A 16,634-nucleotide genomic window follows, 5' to 3' on the forward strand; every position below is an offset into this window, starting at 1 on the left:
AATAGATGAACTTTACATTTTCTTACGTTATTAACTATATCATTTATATATAAAACAAACAACAATGGTCCCAATTTAGACCCTTGTGGTACTCCATAATACACTAACCTCTCTTCAGAACATACATTATTTATCTTAACTTTTTGTTTTCTTTTATATAAGTAATTATTAAACCATCTCAAAACTATATCACTTATACCTATACTCTCCAATTTCTTCAACATTATTTCTCTGTCTATTGTTTCGAAGGCTCTCTTGAAATCCAAGAAAACTGCTCCAATGATTTTGTTTGTATCCTTAGCCAACAGCCAATCATTTATCACTACTTGTAATGCAGTTTCAGTGGAATGCTTTTCTCTGAATCCCGATTGTTGTTCACATATTATGTTTTGAGAAGTAATAAATTCCTTTAATTGTTTGATTACTACTTCTTCTATTATTTTTTCTATACACGGTAGCATGTTGATTGGTCTCATTTCTTCAACTTTTTTACTATTTTTTATTTTAGGTATAGGTACAATAGTAGCAATCTTTAAATTTTCAGGCATTTCTCCTAATGAGAGTGCTTTATTTATTAAATAATTTAATTTAGTTCCTATTATTTCCCATGTTTCTTTAATTATATTTATATCTAGTTCATCAGTACTAGTTCCTTTTTTAAATTTACATATTATGTTATGAATTTCATCTAATGATACTGATTTAAATTTACTAAATTTTACAATTAATGTTTTATTATTATATTGTACTAAATTACTAATCCTTGGTATTGAATTTACAATTTCTTCTATGCTCTCAATGTAATATGTATTCATCTTTTCTGCCATTATATAAGGATCTTGATATATATTTCCATTAATTTCCATTTTTATTATGTCGTTTTTCTGAGTTGGATTAATTAATTGTTTTATTGATTTCCACATCTTATTTGGATCATTTTGTATTTCATCTATCAATTTTTCATACCATTTCTTTTTAGCCATTCTTAATACTTTGACTGCCATATTTCTACATTGTGTGTATGTTTTCCATTTTTCATTAAAGACTTAATATTCTATTTGTTCTGTTTTTAATATTTGAAAAATTTTGTATGACTCATCTCTTTTCTTTATAGCATTTTTAACATCATCATTAAACCACGGTTTTGGGTTGTAACGATATTCCTTTTTAAAATTATATTGACTTTTTGTTTTACAATCTACTATATTCTTATAAATTTTGTTCCATATCCTATTAACATCCATATTATCTACATTCCAGTCACATTTTTGTAATTCTAATCTTAATTTATTAAAATTAATTTTTTTAATTATATCAATTTTTTTTTGTTTTTTTAAACTTAAGTTCATTATGTTTTTCTATATAAATATATACAATTGAATGGTCAGTTATTCTTGGAGTTGATTTTACTTCACAATAAATTTTTTTGTTGTTGGTAAATACTAAATCTATTAATGTGCTCGATCTATTATTAGTCCTTGTATTTTCTTTGACACATTGTCTTAAACCAAATATATTTGATATTTTTTCTAATTTTGCTGTGTAAAAATCTTCACATTTGTTCCAATTAAAATTCCAATCTCCAATTAAAACAGTATCCAAAATTTGATCAAAACTCCATTCTGCAATATTATTTATAAATTCTATGAATATATTCGGATTACTATTTGGAGATCTGTATGCTATACATAATATTATGCGAATTTTTTCAATAAAAATCTTAACTGTGATAGACCAGTATGTCTTATCTTGATTATTTTTAAATATAGTATTGAATTTTATATCATTTCTAATATACAGTATAACACCTCCTGTATGTCTGGAATTAGAATCACATCTAATTATATTATAATTGCCAATATTTAGTTCAAATTCTTCAATGTCATTTGTGATATGGGTTTCAGTTAACCCTAAAAATATTGGATATTCCTTTTCAGTAATTAATTCTATTTCCTCTTTATGTTTTAAATAACCTTGTGCATTGATTAATATCCCAGTTACTGATTCTTGTTTCCCATATGAACTTGATTTTTTTAATTGCTATACTATATTATATTGTATTTTATTATAGTAATTTTGCTCGTATCTTTTATAAATTGAACAATTTCTATCCATGGAGTTGTGTTCCACATTCAAATTAAGATTTAGTAATTTATTTGCTCTACAGCAATTCACACAGTTTTCTTTTTTGTTGCATTGATTTATTAAATGTTCTTCCGAACCACATTTTATACAATTTTTTTTATTTTTACATTCACTGGCTTTGTGATTATAACCATAACAGTTATAACAACGGTATATGAATATGTCTTCATATACTTTACACCTATCCCATTCAATATTTAATTTGCCTACATCCATTATATTTTTAAATGTCGTAACATCTACTTCAATAATAGCATCATACTTATTAAATTTGTTTTTTTTAATATGTTTTACTTCTAAATAACATTTGTTTTCTTCTACACATGTGTTTTGTTTCATTATACACTTTTTTAGTTGATCATATTTTAATTCTTCAGAAATTCCAATTATTTTTATTTTTGGTTTCTTTAAATTTCCTACTTTTATATTATATTTATCTCCTAGTTTTTTTACTGCATCTGTCGTAATTTTCGATGCATCTTCTTTACTATCACATGTAATTATTATACCTCCTTTGCTTATTGGTCTTATATTTTGTATTCCAACTTCTATCCAATAATATTTTACTTAGTATACGTTTTTATGATAGCTAAACGAAAATAATAACTAGTATTTATTTAATTTTGTAGTGATAGATAGCAAACAGTTTAATTTCCTACCGAGTTTCTAAATTTTATCTGAAGTCAGAAGCAAAGTGGTGGTTCTATGTGTTCTCGAGAATAATTTATTGAGAAAAATGCCAAATCAAAAATTCTTATTACTCGAGAATTTTCATAGAGCCTTTTTTGATTAAATATTAAACAACTACAAATATTTTTGACCGCTGCATAAGAAGGGGTGGGTCGGTGCCAGATTAAAAAAATATGCATGCTTTCTTAAAAGCTTTTAATACGGGTCAAAAATATTTGATTGCAAAAAGGTTTACGATTTTTTACTACCCTAATCAGTTTTATCTTTATTTTAGTAACCTAAGGACTGCATAGAACCGCTTTGTGTGAAAATCAGAAGATTGAAAATATGTATAGGGCTTTTCTAGAGTCATCTTTTAAACAACAAGGATGGTCGATTCAATCTAAGATGGCACATGCTTTTTAAAAAGTTATTAAAAAATATTGTATGACATTGTCTCTACTATTTTTTTTAATAAATGGCAAAAAAATATTGCAAAAATGAAAATGTTTTCAGTAAAGATATTTTACATTTATAAAAAAATCAACAATAATAGAATTATTATATTCCCATATTATTTATTAAATCGAAAATTCTTAAAAAAAATTGAGAAGCATAATATAATTATAAAAAAGTAGTAACAAAAAACATCAAGACTAAAATGTCTAGTTCCATGCCAAGTTTTGCCTTAAGTGTCTGAAGTAATATACTTAAGTGAATGTGATTGATTATAAACTTGTTCAAGCTTATATACAACATCCTTTCAGTTTTTGATCATTTGAGCAATGCAATGATTTGGAGTGAAAATCGACTAAATTGCCAATGATATAATTTTATAAAATGCGGGTCTAAGATATTTGGAACCTTTAGACACATTCCATCGCATTACGCATTGACCCTTTACTTTGTTCATGTAGTTTTCGAGTGTGAAAAAAAGGAATATTTGTTCAGAAGCAATCTAACCATTCTTAAACAATTCCTTGGGTTGTTCCGACAATACATATATGTATAAAAATCAGAGATATGCGATAAGTAAAATCACAAAAAAATATTAAGAAGTTGAAGAGATGTAAAAATTATAGATTTTTAATTTTAAAAGTTGTTTAATTGTGGACTTCAAAGTATTTAAACTCATTACTTTAATGAGGTTGCATCTTCGAAAAATAAGTAAAAATGTGTGTATATGTTAAGATAGATAGTAAAAAATAGGTCTAAATATGAAATATGTTAAATAGGCAAATATTATTTTAATATGGTTTATTTGGATATGCTCAATAACTTTTGTCGTAATATAATGTAAAATAATTAAAGCAGCTACGTATCTTAAAAAAATAGTAGTCAAATGGTTAATAATGTAAAGCAGATTTTGTTTGTTATATGTTAACAATAAGTTTACTGAATTAATTTATAAACTTACGAGCAAACCGATGTAAGTATTCTAAATTATATAACATATGTAGGATTTAAATTTTACCTTTATGGCAAAGATTTACAAATTTAAAGCACACCGTATGCAGAGAATTGGTTTATTTTTTTAAATTCGGTTTTCGATCCGATTCAATTGAAAAATATATCAGTTTGGTTCCGGTTTTCGTTCCGAAAAAATATTTTTATTTAGATTTTCGCTGCAGCTTCGATTTATTGAAGGAGGACACTAAAAAAGGTCAATTCAAGGAAATTTTTCGAGAAGGACAAAGGAGGGCAGAATTTTTGAGGAAGACAAATCTTGCGTGTTAAAACTTGTATTGAACAGAAATAAGCCGATATTTATTTGGTTCAGGTTTTCGTTCCGATAAAAATAACGTTTTTTTCGGTTTCCGGTTTATTTTTGATTTGAACACCTGGTTTAAATCAAATAGAAAATATAAACTACATATGGAGACCACAAAGAAATTAAATTACAATTTCTGAATATCTGAGATGTTAGCATTAGCAACGTATACTAGAATTTCTTAAGACTCTTTGAATTAAAAAGGCAAGTAAAATCATATCCTTTGAAATTAAAAATAAAGCACAAATGACCAGGGGCGGATTTGGCGCATAGTTTTCTCACTCGAGCGTCCGTTCTTCCTTTCATTTTTTGAATAATCCTAGCTTTGAGCAAAGCGATCAGGGCCTTCCTTTGTAGCCATCGAGCTGATGGTAATCCCCCGCGGCCGTTGGTAGGCTACATACAGTTCTGGTTGTATATTTGTGTGTTTGTGTAGATGTCTTGTATTGTCTGCCCGGGGCTGTGTAAACAGGAATGATTACACAGCACGCGGGCGTCTGCTTTCAAATCCACGGGCTTGTCTTCCCGCGTGCGCGTCCACTATTTACCCCCATTATGATGTGGACACAGCCTCATGCCGTCTGCGTTTTAGCCCTTCAGAATTATCCCGTTGTGTGGTCACTGAAACGTTTCGAAAATTCAACGCGAGGTTTGCGGTGTTTGTGATATATATTTATTATGATTAGGGTTAGTGACTTTTCAATGTAACATACCACTAAAGTTATTATTGTCAAAAATAAATAGTGAAAAATAAATATTTGTAATTATTAAATATTCATTTTAATGAATAAACTTTTAATTTATTTTTTATATATATATAAAAAAAAATCTTTTAGATATTCTCATAAGAGAAAAAAACTTTCATAAAAGTCTCGTTGTACTCAGAGCTTTTTAGTTATCATACATCTTTAAAGGTTTATATACATTATGCTCGACTAAAAGAGCTTTCGATTTTTTCACGCAGCATTAATAATGAATAAAAATCCTTTAACACCGCAATCCGCCCTCGACATTAAAAAGAAAACTCAACATTTCTTAAATTAAATCTCGTTAAAAAGAAAACGAAAACTTTTCGGTTAGTTTCAAATAAAAAAAGTCCCACGAGAAAAGTTTTTAAAGTGAATTAAAGGGATTGTTTTTTTCCTCCTTATTATACAAAAAGCCTACCCCATTGTTACGGTGCCAATATTTCGGCGAACTTTAATAGCCTTATTCATTAGAAAAGGGGTTTTTAGCGATAAACGTATACCTACCGGAACTCGGATAGGATATCTGGCGAGGGGCCAAATAAAAACATCTTTTATGTAATATATAAAAGCGGACCCAGGCAAAGGGGTCCGAACGCGTGACTCGGAATATTTTATTAAACCGACACTGGATTTGGAGGAAGATCGCAGATACGGGAGGACATTCGATTAAGCAAAGTTCAGAATTCGTTTTAGTTCCGGTTAGCACTTCCCGGAGAATGCCATTGTGCGACCGGAGAGAGGGCCACGGTCATGGATGAGATTGGGTGATGCAATCTGATCCTTTTTCCTGGTCCTTTCATTGTCGCAAAAATATAGAAAATCTCAAAACTATATTTTATCCTAATACATACAATCTATTATACATATGTATATAATAGACGCACTTTAAAAAAAAATCGGCAATCCCTAAGTTCTACGAAATATTTATCATAACAAATTTAATAAATATAATATGTATATTATATATTAATCGAATCATGATGACTTAAATGAAACATTTTTTTTGTTTTAAAAATCACATTGTCATGCATGAGCCCACTGGGAAGGAATGCGGCACGGCACAATGCACCATTTATATTATAAATTGTTGTAAGGCTAATTATTTATATTTAAATTCGTTTAATTTCACATTAAAGATAAAACGAAAGCTTAGGCCACTCCCATGGACCTCTGCCGATTCGGAAGAGGGTCGTGATTCCGTATTCATTGATTAGTGGGTATGGATGGTGGCGTTTTATGCCTTTCTCGATGTTGACGTTGCTCTAATTATTTTTGTTCCGGACCTCTGTCCATTAAATATTCAAAAGGTTAATATTGAAACATGGCATTGTTGACATACGAGAGGCCTTAGCTCTCTGCACCTACGCACACGTACATGGATTTAGGACCAAAGGGATTCATAATTTATATGTTTTGTCATACTTGATCATTTTTACATATCTGGCGTTACACGTTACTCCATATACATCTATATTTTATTGTATACTCTTGTGTTTAATAAATTATTATAACGAGTGTGAAACGCTGCGTTATTAAACACGATTTCATGTGCACGGAAATTTAATCTAATTTTATTATTCGAACGTCACGTTTGCTGGCGATTAGATTATTAGATTAGTTGGCTAATTATTTTAATGAGAAATTAATGATTAGGTTAAGTTTCCAGTTAATAAAATAATACACGATGTGTCAATTTAATTTCCTGGTGTGTCATGTGTGTCACGTCATCCCAAAATAGATGACCTTAAGTATAAATTGGATAACTATATATGAGTGAAAATGATTAGCTGTCATAATTTTGATATCTATTCTATTAATACATATGTTAAATAGCAAGTAATCAGAAAAAGGGAGGCAAAAAAAAAATTTCCAATTAAACTTTTTCTAACTATCACTGCAATGTGTGAAGAATTGTATGATGATAAATAGAAGAAACATTTGCCTATAAAAAAGCAAAGGATAAAAAAACATAGTAAGTTAGAATAGCTAGAATATATTTTTCTGTGATGTAGACAAGTATAAAGTTTTACCAAATTCACACTTTAATGGCATAGATATATTATATTATAGTTTCATAAATTGCTTGTTTTTTTTAAGATCAAACAGTTGTTGGTTTATAACCATTAAGTTCAATGTAAATTAAAATGTAAGAATCTATGGTCAAGCGTTCAACCACCAGATAATATATTTATTTAAGAATGCCTATCCTGGACTTAAGCACACGCGCAATTAAAAAAATATTTCCCCATTTTTTATCAAAACTGCTCGCAGAAAACATGAAGAAGGGTTCACTAGAATTCAGAATACGTACACACACACACACACACTCATTCATTCAAGTTGCAATGCTCATAATCCGCTCCGATAGTGGCTATGGCTATGAAGATATGTATGACATGTTTTAGCTATAAACCAAATAGACATTTTAGACACGAAGTACGGTTTTGAAAAGCTCATACCGCATAGTTACACAGGACTTGACTTCATGTGAATTTGCATTTATATTAACACAATCGATTCGCTAACGGTAAAAAATGATTGTTTTTCATTTTCTCACAGTTTAGGCGTAGGTGTTGAAAGTAGAAATATAAACAGGTATGAAGATTTTTTATACACATCGCTAAAAATTGCGATAAGACGCTGAGAATGCTCGGCTTCGTTATGCGGAGCGCGTGTCACTTCAATAATTTATTGGCAATTAGCGTTCACTCAATGAAGCACTTTATCGATGCTTGATAACTGCCATAGAGAGTCGGAATTACGTCCCTTATTCTTGCCAGGTACTGCCTGGACGTCAACGCTTTAAAACGCGCCACTTGCAGGAGCTATTCAGATTCTGAACGAAATTGCGGTCATATTAAGACTTTTTTATAACAATATTACGACTTACAATAAGCATATTTAAACCAAATTTTGACTAATAGGAGAGCGCAAAAAACAATTACCCCTTCTCAGAAGTCAAAAATTCACGTCACAAACAATAAAATCGTGCCGTTACCGTTGCAGTGGGAACGCTTGGTATCGAGCATCCCGATTGTAACAGCTCCGACAAAATTTTATTGCGAGATGCGACATCTGTCTGTACCACTTCTTCCGCTTATTTTCTTCTGAGAGCTGAGATAGTTTAGTTTGTATTTTGTACTTGACCTAATGAAAGTTCTAAAATTATTATTAGTTTTAGAAATTTCATTAGATAAAGTTGGGTTTGGTTAATTCGTAATGGTTCGGTTTTGGTTTGAATAGCAAATGAACGTTTCGCAACTGTAAATTGAGTTTCATAAATATTTTAAAGTAGTAATTTATAATGTCACTAGCGCCTATTAATTAAATTATATTTTCGCTAGTAGAAATATATATCTATTGGTGAAAATGTATTTAGAATTCACTAGGAAAAATATAATTTCAACAAAAAATGCATATTCACTGTAACATTTATACATCGCATATAAATAATAATATGTATATAAATATATATATATATATTACTACGTATGTAAGAGTTTAAATCACGGAAGATAAATCATATTTTTACTGGTAAAAACGCATATTTACCAGTGAAAGTGTATTTTGTTATAATTTTACTAAAATAAAATATTATTTTCGGGATAGGCAAAATAATGATTTTTTATATTTTGATTTCAGTAAATTTCATTAAATGACATGCATTTTTATCGCCAAATTCAAGTAAGGGAAGAGAAATGCCCACACATGCGCTCCCCTAAATTACGTCCCTGGCTATGAGGAGTTATAAAAAATATGTGTTATTAATATTAAAAATAATTATTATTTGTATAATGACTATCATAACAATTTTTTGCAACCTGTTAAATCATAATAGTTTTTTAATTTAAATAAAATAATAAATACTTCAATGACCTGCTATATCACTTTGATTACTATGAGCTCTCCCGCATTCGACATTGCCTCCCGACACTGACATATTTATATATATATATTTAATTATGCAATAAATATATAAAATAATATAAATCGTTACAAGTTCACATTAAGTTGTAAGAAATATGGATGTGAGAAAGTTTATTATTATTGAAAGTATGTTTTTAAAAAGCGTCAATGCTAAAAATATTAGATTGTACCCTAAAAACAGTGTCTACCAAACTGTGCCGCGAGAGTTTCTAGATGTGCTTATGAAAAAATATTTTATGTTTATTTTAATCGATTTTTAATAAAGAAAAAATATTTTTAATATAATAATATTTTTGTTGAGACCTCAAAAATATGGGAAATAGTGTAATAACAAACAAGACGAACACTCGAATTTTAATCTAAAAAAGATAACTCAGTTCTTAATTGTATGATTTGTTTAACAACACTCTCAAATAAAGCGATCGTTCCCAGTAACCAAAAAAATACTTTGAAATGCTAAAAAATAATTTGAAAATTCAATCAAATAGGCTAAAGAAATTTTAGTCTATAACCGAAAAAAATGCTAGCTTTTGACGAAAAATAAACGATGCCGAAAACATTATTTTGTCAGCATTGAAGATCGCCGTTGGCATGATGATTAGTGATGGAGCCATAAAACAAATTAAGACATTCCTTTGTCAGCCCATACGATTTATCTCAAAATCATGACATTTCGCGAGACATTAATGATCAGTTCCGCGAAAATTTCATCGAAACAAAAAATGAGCTCGAAAACATATGGGCCTTACGAATCGATAAAAGTACAGACATCAGCAACAAATCTCAAATAATTTAATATCTGCGAATCGTCAGAGGTGGTGAAAATCACAAGTCAGTTTTTATTTTGCTGTGAATTCAATTGTATCCTCTATTATTATATTGCCTATAGTACATATATATTATATGTTCATAAAACAAAATTGTTTTATTGTTACTATAGTACTAATTTGTTTATTTTATATATTATATGTTAATAAATTATTTATTTAATAAAACTTATTTAGAAACATCCTGTAGTTTATATGCATCATATATTTAAATATTTTAGTAATTCAGTACTTACCCATGGTATACGAGCAGGGAAATCAAAAAGAAGACACAAGCTAAGACATCAGCTCTACCCACAATTCCCGTCACCTGTAAATAAAAAAAAACATATGAGTTAAGCATTAATATTATATTAGTTTAATACACATCATACACACAGGATATGAACTTTGACAAACGTCAACATTAACGCCAGAGATGGAAACTATAATTACCGGAAACTGACGGATATGTCAACACTGTTAAATTCATCTTACGGTAATACAATGTCTATGCATTAAACAGTTGAATTATAAATATTTAAATATACAGTAATAACTCTCACTGACGTCAACAAAAAAATAGTGAATTAGTCATAAGAATCCATAGTATTATTAAATAATAAAAATTGATACCTAATACACTAGTCAAGTGGTATTTTAGACCGATTACCATATTGATATATAGTCGCATCTGAGGTATTAAGTTAATATATAGTTTTGTTTTTAATTTTATTAAAAATGGTATCTGATTTATTATTTGATATAATATAAATGTATGTGACATATAATTATTATATATTATGCTATACATTAATGCGAAATGTCGTTGATGTTCCATCTTTGAATTTCGTATTGAATAGTTAATAATTCAGAACAAGTGAGACTAATTAATGGTGTATATGTTTGCATACTTGATATAAACACATATGGAATTTGTGTATTAAATTATATCAAAGACAAAATACACAATGGTGTAAATGCTGTAAAATGAATATTTAATGTATTATTGCGCTTTCTGATAAATAATGGAGTATTCATGATATTCATTTTCAAATTTCAATTTGTAATAGCGTGTTATATAGTTATGTCTAATGTGTATGAATAAACATATGTATACAGTCAGTTCTCGAGTTACGACGGGGTTCCGTTCCACCACCTTGGTCGTAACTCGAAAAGGTCGTAAGTCGAAAATCATACAAAAAATAATTAAAAACAATGCATACATGCGAAATACAAAAACCACTTTTATTGCTGACTTTAAGTTGTTAACTAAATACTTTTTAGCAAATATCTACATAAATAATTTATTTATAAGAATTGATCTAGAGTATTTTTATCATCAGTGCTACTGATATCCATTGTTAATTCTTGAGATTTTTCAGCGAGTGCAGTGATAGTGCTTGTTTTTCTTAAAAAACGTCCAGGTTTGTTTGTACAGTTTGTTGTTTCTTTTCTCTATAAATTTCATAATAACACGCAAGAGCTTGCTGAATAAGGCCGTGTATTCTCGAAGATCTATCGATGTCTTTGTCCATATTTTCAATTTTTTTAATAGCATCATTGATTTGGCTAAAAGCTGCAGCCATGTCTTTTAACACAAATTTTTTTGGTGGTTCTTCGAGTTCATCTAATTCTTTTAGCTCCATTACATTTTTTCTGTAACTCGTTGTTCCTCAATCTCAATCCAATCTTGGTTTGTGAGTTCCTCAACATCATTTTCCAAAAGATGAATTACATCTTCATTATCAACTTCCAGATTAAGTTGTTGAGCGCATTTTACAATAATATTTGCTATCTCATCTATTTCCCCTTCTTTATTAAATTACATATTGTCATTATATCTTTTTAAGAGATTGTTCCATATGCCGTTCATACAATTCGTCGTTACTTTGGACCATCCTTTTGAGATATTGTTTATTGCATGAAAGATGTTGTAATTTTTCCAAAATTACAACATCTTTCCTGCAATTGCTTGGGTAAAAGTGATTTTTAAATAATGGGCTTGGAAGTTAGCAATACCCCCTTGATCCATCAGCTGTAGAATGCTGGTGGTGTTTGGAGGTAAATAAACCACTTTTATATTTGGATGTGTTGTTGAAGTGTGGAGGATGGCCTGGAGAATTGTCAAGAATCAATAAAATTTTAAAGGCTATGTCGTTTTCATTACAGTTCTTCTTTACTTCTGGAATGAATCAGTTATCAAACCAGTCTTGAAATTATGTATATGAAAAAAAAAATTTTTTTTTTACAACTTTTTTCTTCGTCGTAACTCCGAATGGTCGTAAGTCGAGGTGGTCGTAGCTCGAGAACTGCCTGTATATACACTTACATATAGACACACAATTTTAGAAGAAGATAATATGTTCATATTTTTAAAACAATACATGTATTATATTATTACAAGAATAACATTCAATTGGTATTTTTCTATTTAAAAGTTTAACTATCACTGCATATACTAAAAATATCTACTACGTGACAGATCATTTTTAGATTTTTTGAAAATGTGATTAGAATCGGTAAACGATTTATACCAGTATTTTTGTTATATAATACAATAATAAATAATTTTGAGTAGTACGGGCATTTTTTTATTACCAATCATTCGTAAATGTATTGAAATTGTAATATAATGGACATTTATTTTATCTGACATGTCTTTTTATAACATTTCTAAAAGGAAAAATGCAAAATTTGCGAATTTTTATTTGTACCTTATACCACAGGCTGCGTACAAGTATTAAAAATGAGCGTTTCGCATGCTTTTGCTATTACATATTTTTTGTGTTTTTATAACATTTTTTGTGTATGGACTAAGAAGCGAAATGTTCGAATCGATAACAAACGAAACGATATGAAACGATAAAAAAATATATTATTGATTAGATCGATATTACCGTTCGTGTAATCGACAATGAACTATATTAATCGATAACAACGTTTGTTATCGATTAATATCGCTTATTAAAAATAATATCGTTTAATATTACTATAAATATTGTTGAATTTGGTACAACCTCAAAAATTACCGATAAATTTTGTAACTTTCGTTTATAATAAAAAAAAATTTTGTTAACAAAATTTAAAAAAAATATTATTATTACAAAATTATCTGAATTTACCAGTTATAAATTAAAATGACCAGAAAATTGAATAATAAAGCCAAAAAATTACGAATATTAAAATTTCAAAAAATTCACTTTATTTTAATCACTTTTTAAGATGCATTGCTGCATTCACAGCAATATAAGTTTTTAATCAGTTTCTGTATCTGCCTCTGATTCTGTGTAATTTGCACTGCTAGTCGCTAAAGGACCGATGCTGACAACATAATCTTTTGAGTCTGAATCTGGAGCATACACAATTCTTTGTAACTTTTTTCTTAAGTTTTCGGTAACTGTCGTTGAGTTTTTCTTGGAGTCACATTCACAGTGTTGTGGGAGTCCTTACTTGCTGTGATGCCTTACTTAAAAATGATGGTCCACTCTCCTCATCATCCCTCTCTCCAACAGGTAATTCTTCAACAATAGGAATTTCAATGTTGTATTTAGTAATACCGACTCTACTATGATTCAGTTGTATGTAGAGGATCTTCTCAACATTTGACGTGTCAAACCTTATACTTTGAGATGCTATAAGTTTTCCTCTAGCAGAAAAAATCCGTTCACTTTTCTGGCAATTTTTTGGCTTCAGCCGCCAACAACGGGAAGATCCCGTTGTAGTCTTTCCACCAAGTTAATACATCAATTTTATAAGATTAAGGTCCGGGATAAATCTTGAAGGAGTCCCACTACTTTTCCACTGCCGATTTTGTCCGACTTAGAGTCTCATGCTGAGTTTTTTCAGCCACCAACTGATCCATGAAATCCATGTCGTAGAGGGCAGGCGTTGATGCCAGTCCGATATGCTACCTTGTTGGAGTTTCCTGTTCAACCTCTTGAGACGATGGATGTGAGTCAAGAATCTTCTTAGAGTGGACTCTTCCTTGTTGAACTGAGTAAGAGGTAATCCCTTATAATACGAGTGAAGCTGGTTGGCCATACGTACATGGTGCTCTTTAGTACTAGGTTTCGGCAAAACTCGTTCCATTTGTCTCTGAAATTCAGTGATGAATTCTTTCGTGAGTTTTTGTGTCAGCAGCGAGCACTTTTCCAAGATAAGAGAAATAGGAATATTTTTGAGCGGTCAGTGAATCATCTGCAGAAAGTCCCTCACTCACATCTTTAACTTTTTCTAGTACCAAGACTAGTTCGGCCATAAACGTGAAATCAAGGGGCGCATAATTTTGCACGCTATTGGTTAACATTGTTTTATTTTGTACTTTCCCGCCAAATTTCGCTTAAGCAAACGATAATATCGTTCATTATCGATCACTATCGTTTGAGATCGATAATCGAAAAAAAGATTATTGTGCATTTTCGATATTGAACTATAATTGATAATGAAACAATATCGTTATCGTTAACGAAAATTATCGTCCATTATCGATCATTATCACTAGTCAATCGATACGAAACGGAGACTTCGATCCTTAGTATGGACGTACATATATATATTTTTTTTAAGGTAAGTTATGTGGAGGATCATATTCTTGAAACTTGCGTTAAAATATGTGACCAAAAATAATCATTCATCAATAAGAAAAAACTAGACAATAGTGAGATCACTCGTTATGATTAGAAACATTAATAACACGCAAGGATTCTGTGGTGCAGTGAATGAATATTTCGTTGTTACGATACGAGCACGGGAAGAGAAAAATTACCGCAACATTCCCGTTGCACAATTCGACCTCGGATATGTCCATCAAGCAAACGTCACTTTCTAAAAGTGTATACATATTTCGTCATTCTAAGAAGCCACCAATTAACCACCAGACTGAAAGTCTGGGAATCGGCGACTTCTATTTTAATTAATAATTATAAATTATTATGGGTAATATAATTTATAACCAATAGAAATCGGGCGGGTTTTTTTTTATTAATAGCGCATTTTTTTTAAATAAAAATTCAAGTGTCGCCGCCGGGGCTCGAACCCGATACGTCAGAGTTATTAGTCTGATACGTTACGAATTACACTATTCCGTCCTTATGATAAGTATTTAGTAAATTTTTTATAAGTTATGTTTTTTAATTCAAAATATTACGATCATTAGAAATAGGTATCATTAAAAAAATACATAAGCTTTAAAACATTTTTTATTACGATACTCGTTTTAAGCAGCTAGAAAAAAACAGAAACGCTCCTTTTCATCAGATTCTAGCCTTTGCCTTCTAGCTGTAGCTTATTTTTAGGAATTTGTCTGTAAAATAATAAGAGCATTAATATTGTATTTAGAAAAATAGTTATTAGTTTTTATATATATTTAGGCTTTTCCCATTTTTTATGCTTTTTCAATCTTTTTAAAGACTTTTTTCCGATTTCTTCAAATCTCGTTTTACAGTACCGAATTATAAAATCTTATTAAGTCATATTGGATTATATGTGTAAAAATTTCCTTTGCTAATTTAATGGTATTTTTATTATGTATAGAAAAACACTACGATTCGTTCTTATATGATTGACTAAACGTCAATTATTTTATAAGTCCAAAAACATATTTTTTTTAAGCTCGTTGAGAAAAGGCACTTAAAATAGTTTTGAAATAATAACTCTGAATCATGCTTCAGTACTGAAAGCTCTAGTGTGAATCGATGATTAAAGGTACATTTATAGAATTTATCTGGGACTCATATTCAATTTTAGATTTCAATTACACACCACGTGACCATTAAGCTTACAAAAAACGCTCGATTCATTGATTTTGTTGTGTTTGTCTAATTTATCGCTCGGCATGGAGGCGAGCACGTCCTGGGACGCCTCGATCGGGAGGGAAGGTAAACATACGGGAATAATCGACAGTTTGATTGGGTTTTCGGAATTTTCACCAGAACACGTATCGGACTATACTGTCTGCAAAAATAACACCGCTGAGCGCCCTTGCGGAAAGCCACTAATGAAAATGCCGGTTTATTACGGGACTGAAGGCTCCTGCCTCTCCCCCTCGAGCGAGATATTTTGATATCGTTAGGGATTTTTCGTAGTTCATTGTTATCGGGAAAACACACACACACTTGTATGAAAAAGATAAGCCTATGTATGTATCTGAATGTTTATATATTTAGATTCAATTGATTTATAAATAGTAAAAAGAAAAAAATAGAGGAGCATTCTGTACGTGGTTGGAACGTGGATGGTCACGATCCTTAGCAGTGATGGAGCGATTTTAAAGAAGAATTATAAATATTTTTATATCCGTCTTGAAACGCTTATCACCCATTAGTAATGCCGAAAAAACTAATCTATCTTTGAAAAAAAACATGTGCTTAAACAATACATTCTATCATGCGTATATTACTATTGTTCTTAAAATATTTAGGGTTCTTAAAATTGCTGGAGATATGGACCGTTTTCATAAAGGCATAAACATATTTTGGCGAAGTGTACAAGAAGAAATGGAATTGGCTCGCAAACATCCTCATCTGCGAATCGCCAGAGCTGTCACAAAACAGTATTATAAATCAT

The 16,634-nt window shown here is 30.0% G+C and overlaps 1 protein-coding gene across 2 annotated transcripts in view; it reads right to left on the reverse strand.

Annotated features, from left to right (window-relative positions):
• LOC148227685 (protein O-mannosyl-transferase TMTC1-like) overlaps window positions 1-16,634 on the reverse strand; it is a 666,186-nt gene that overhangs the window by 31,675 nt on the left and 617,877 nt on the right. For both annotated transcript variants that reach the window (XM_088202617.1, XM_088202616.1), the window contains exon 4: window positions 10,325-10,398. In XM_088202617.1, the coding sequence (XP_088058743.1) occupies window positions 10,325-10,398 (74 nt within the window). The remainder of the gene's footprint in view (window positions 1-10,324; window positions 10,399-16,634) is intronic.

This window comes from Plectrocnemia conspersa, unplaced genomic scaffold, assembly GCF_051122295.1.
Source record: "Plectrocnemia conspersa isolate PC_06_02 unplaced genomic scaffold, ASM5112229v1 ptg000013l, whole genome shotgun sequence".
NCBI lineage: Eukaryota > Metazoa > Arthropoda > Insecta > Trichoptera > Polycentropodidae > Plectrocnemia > Plectrocnemia conspersa.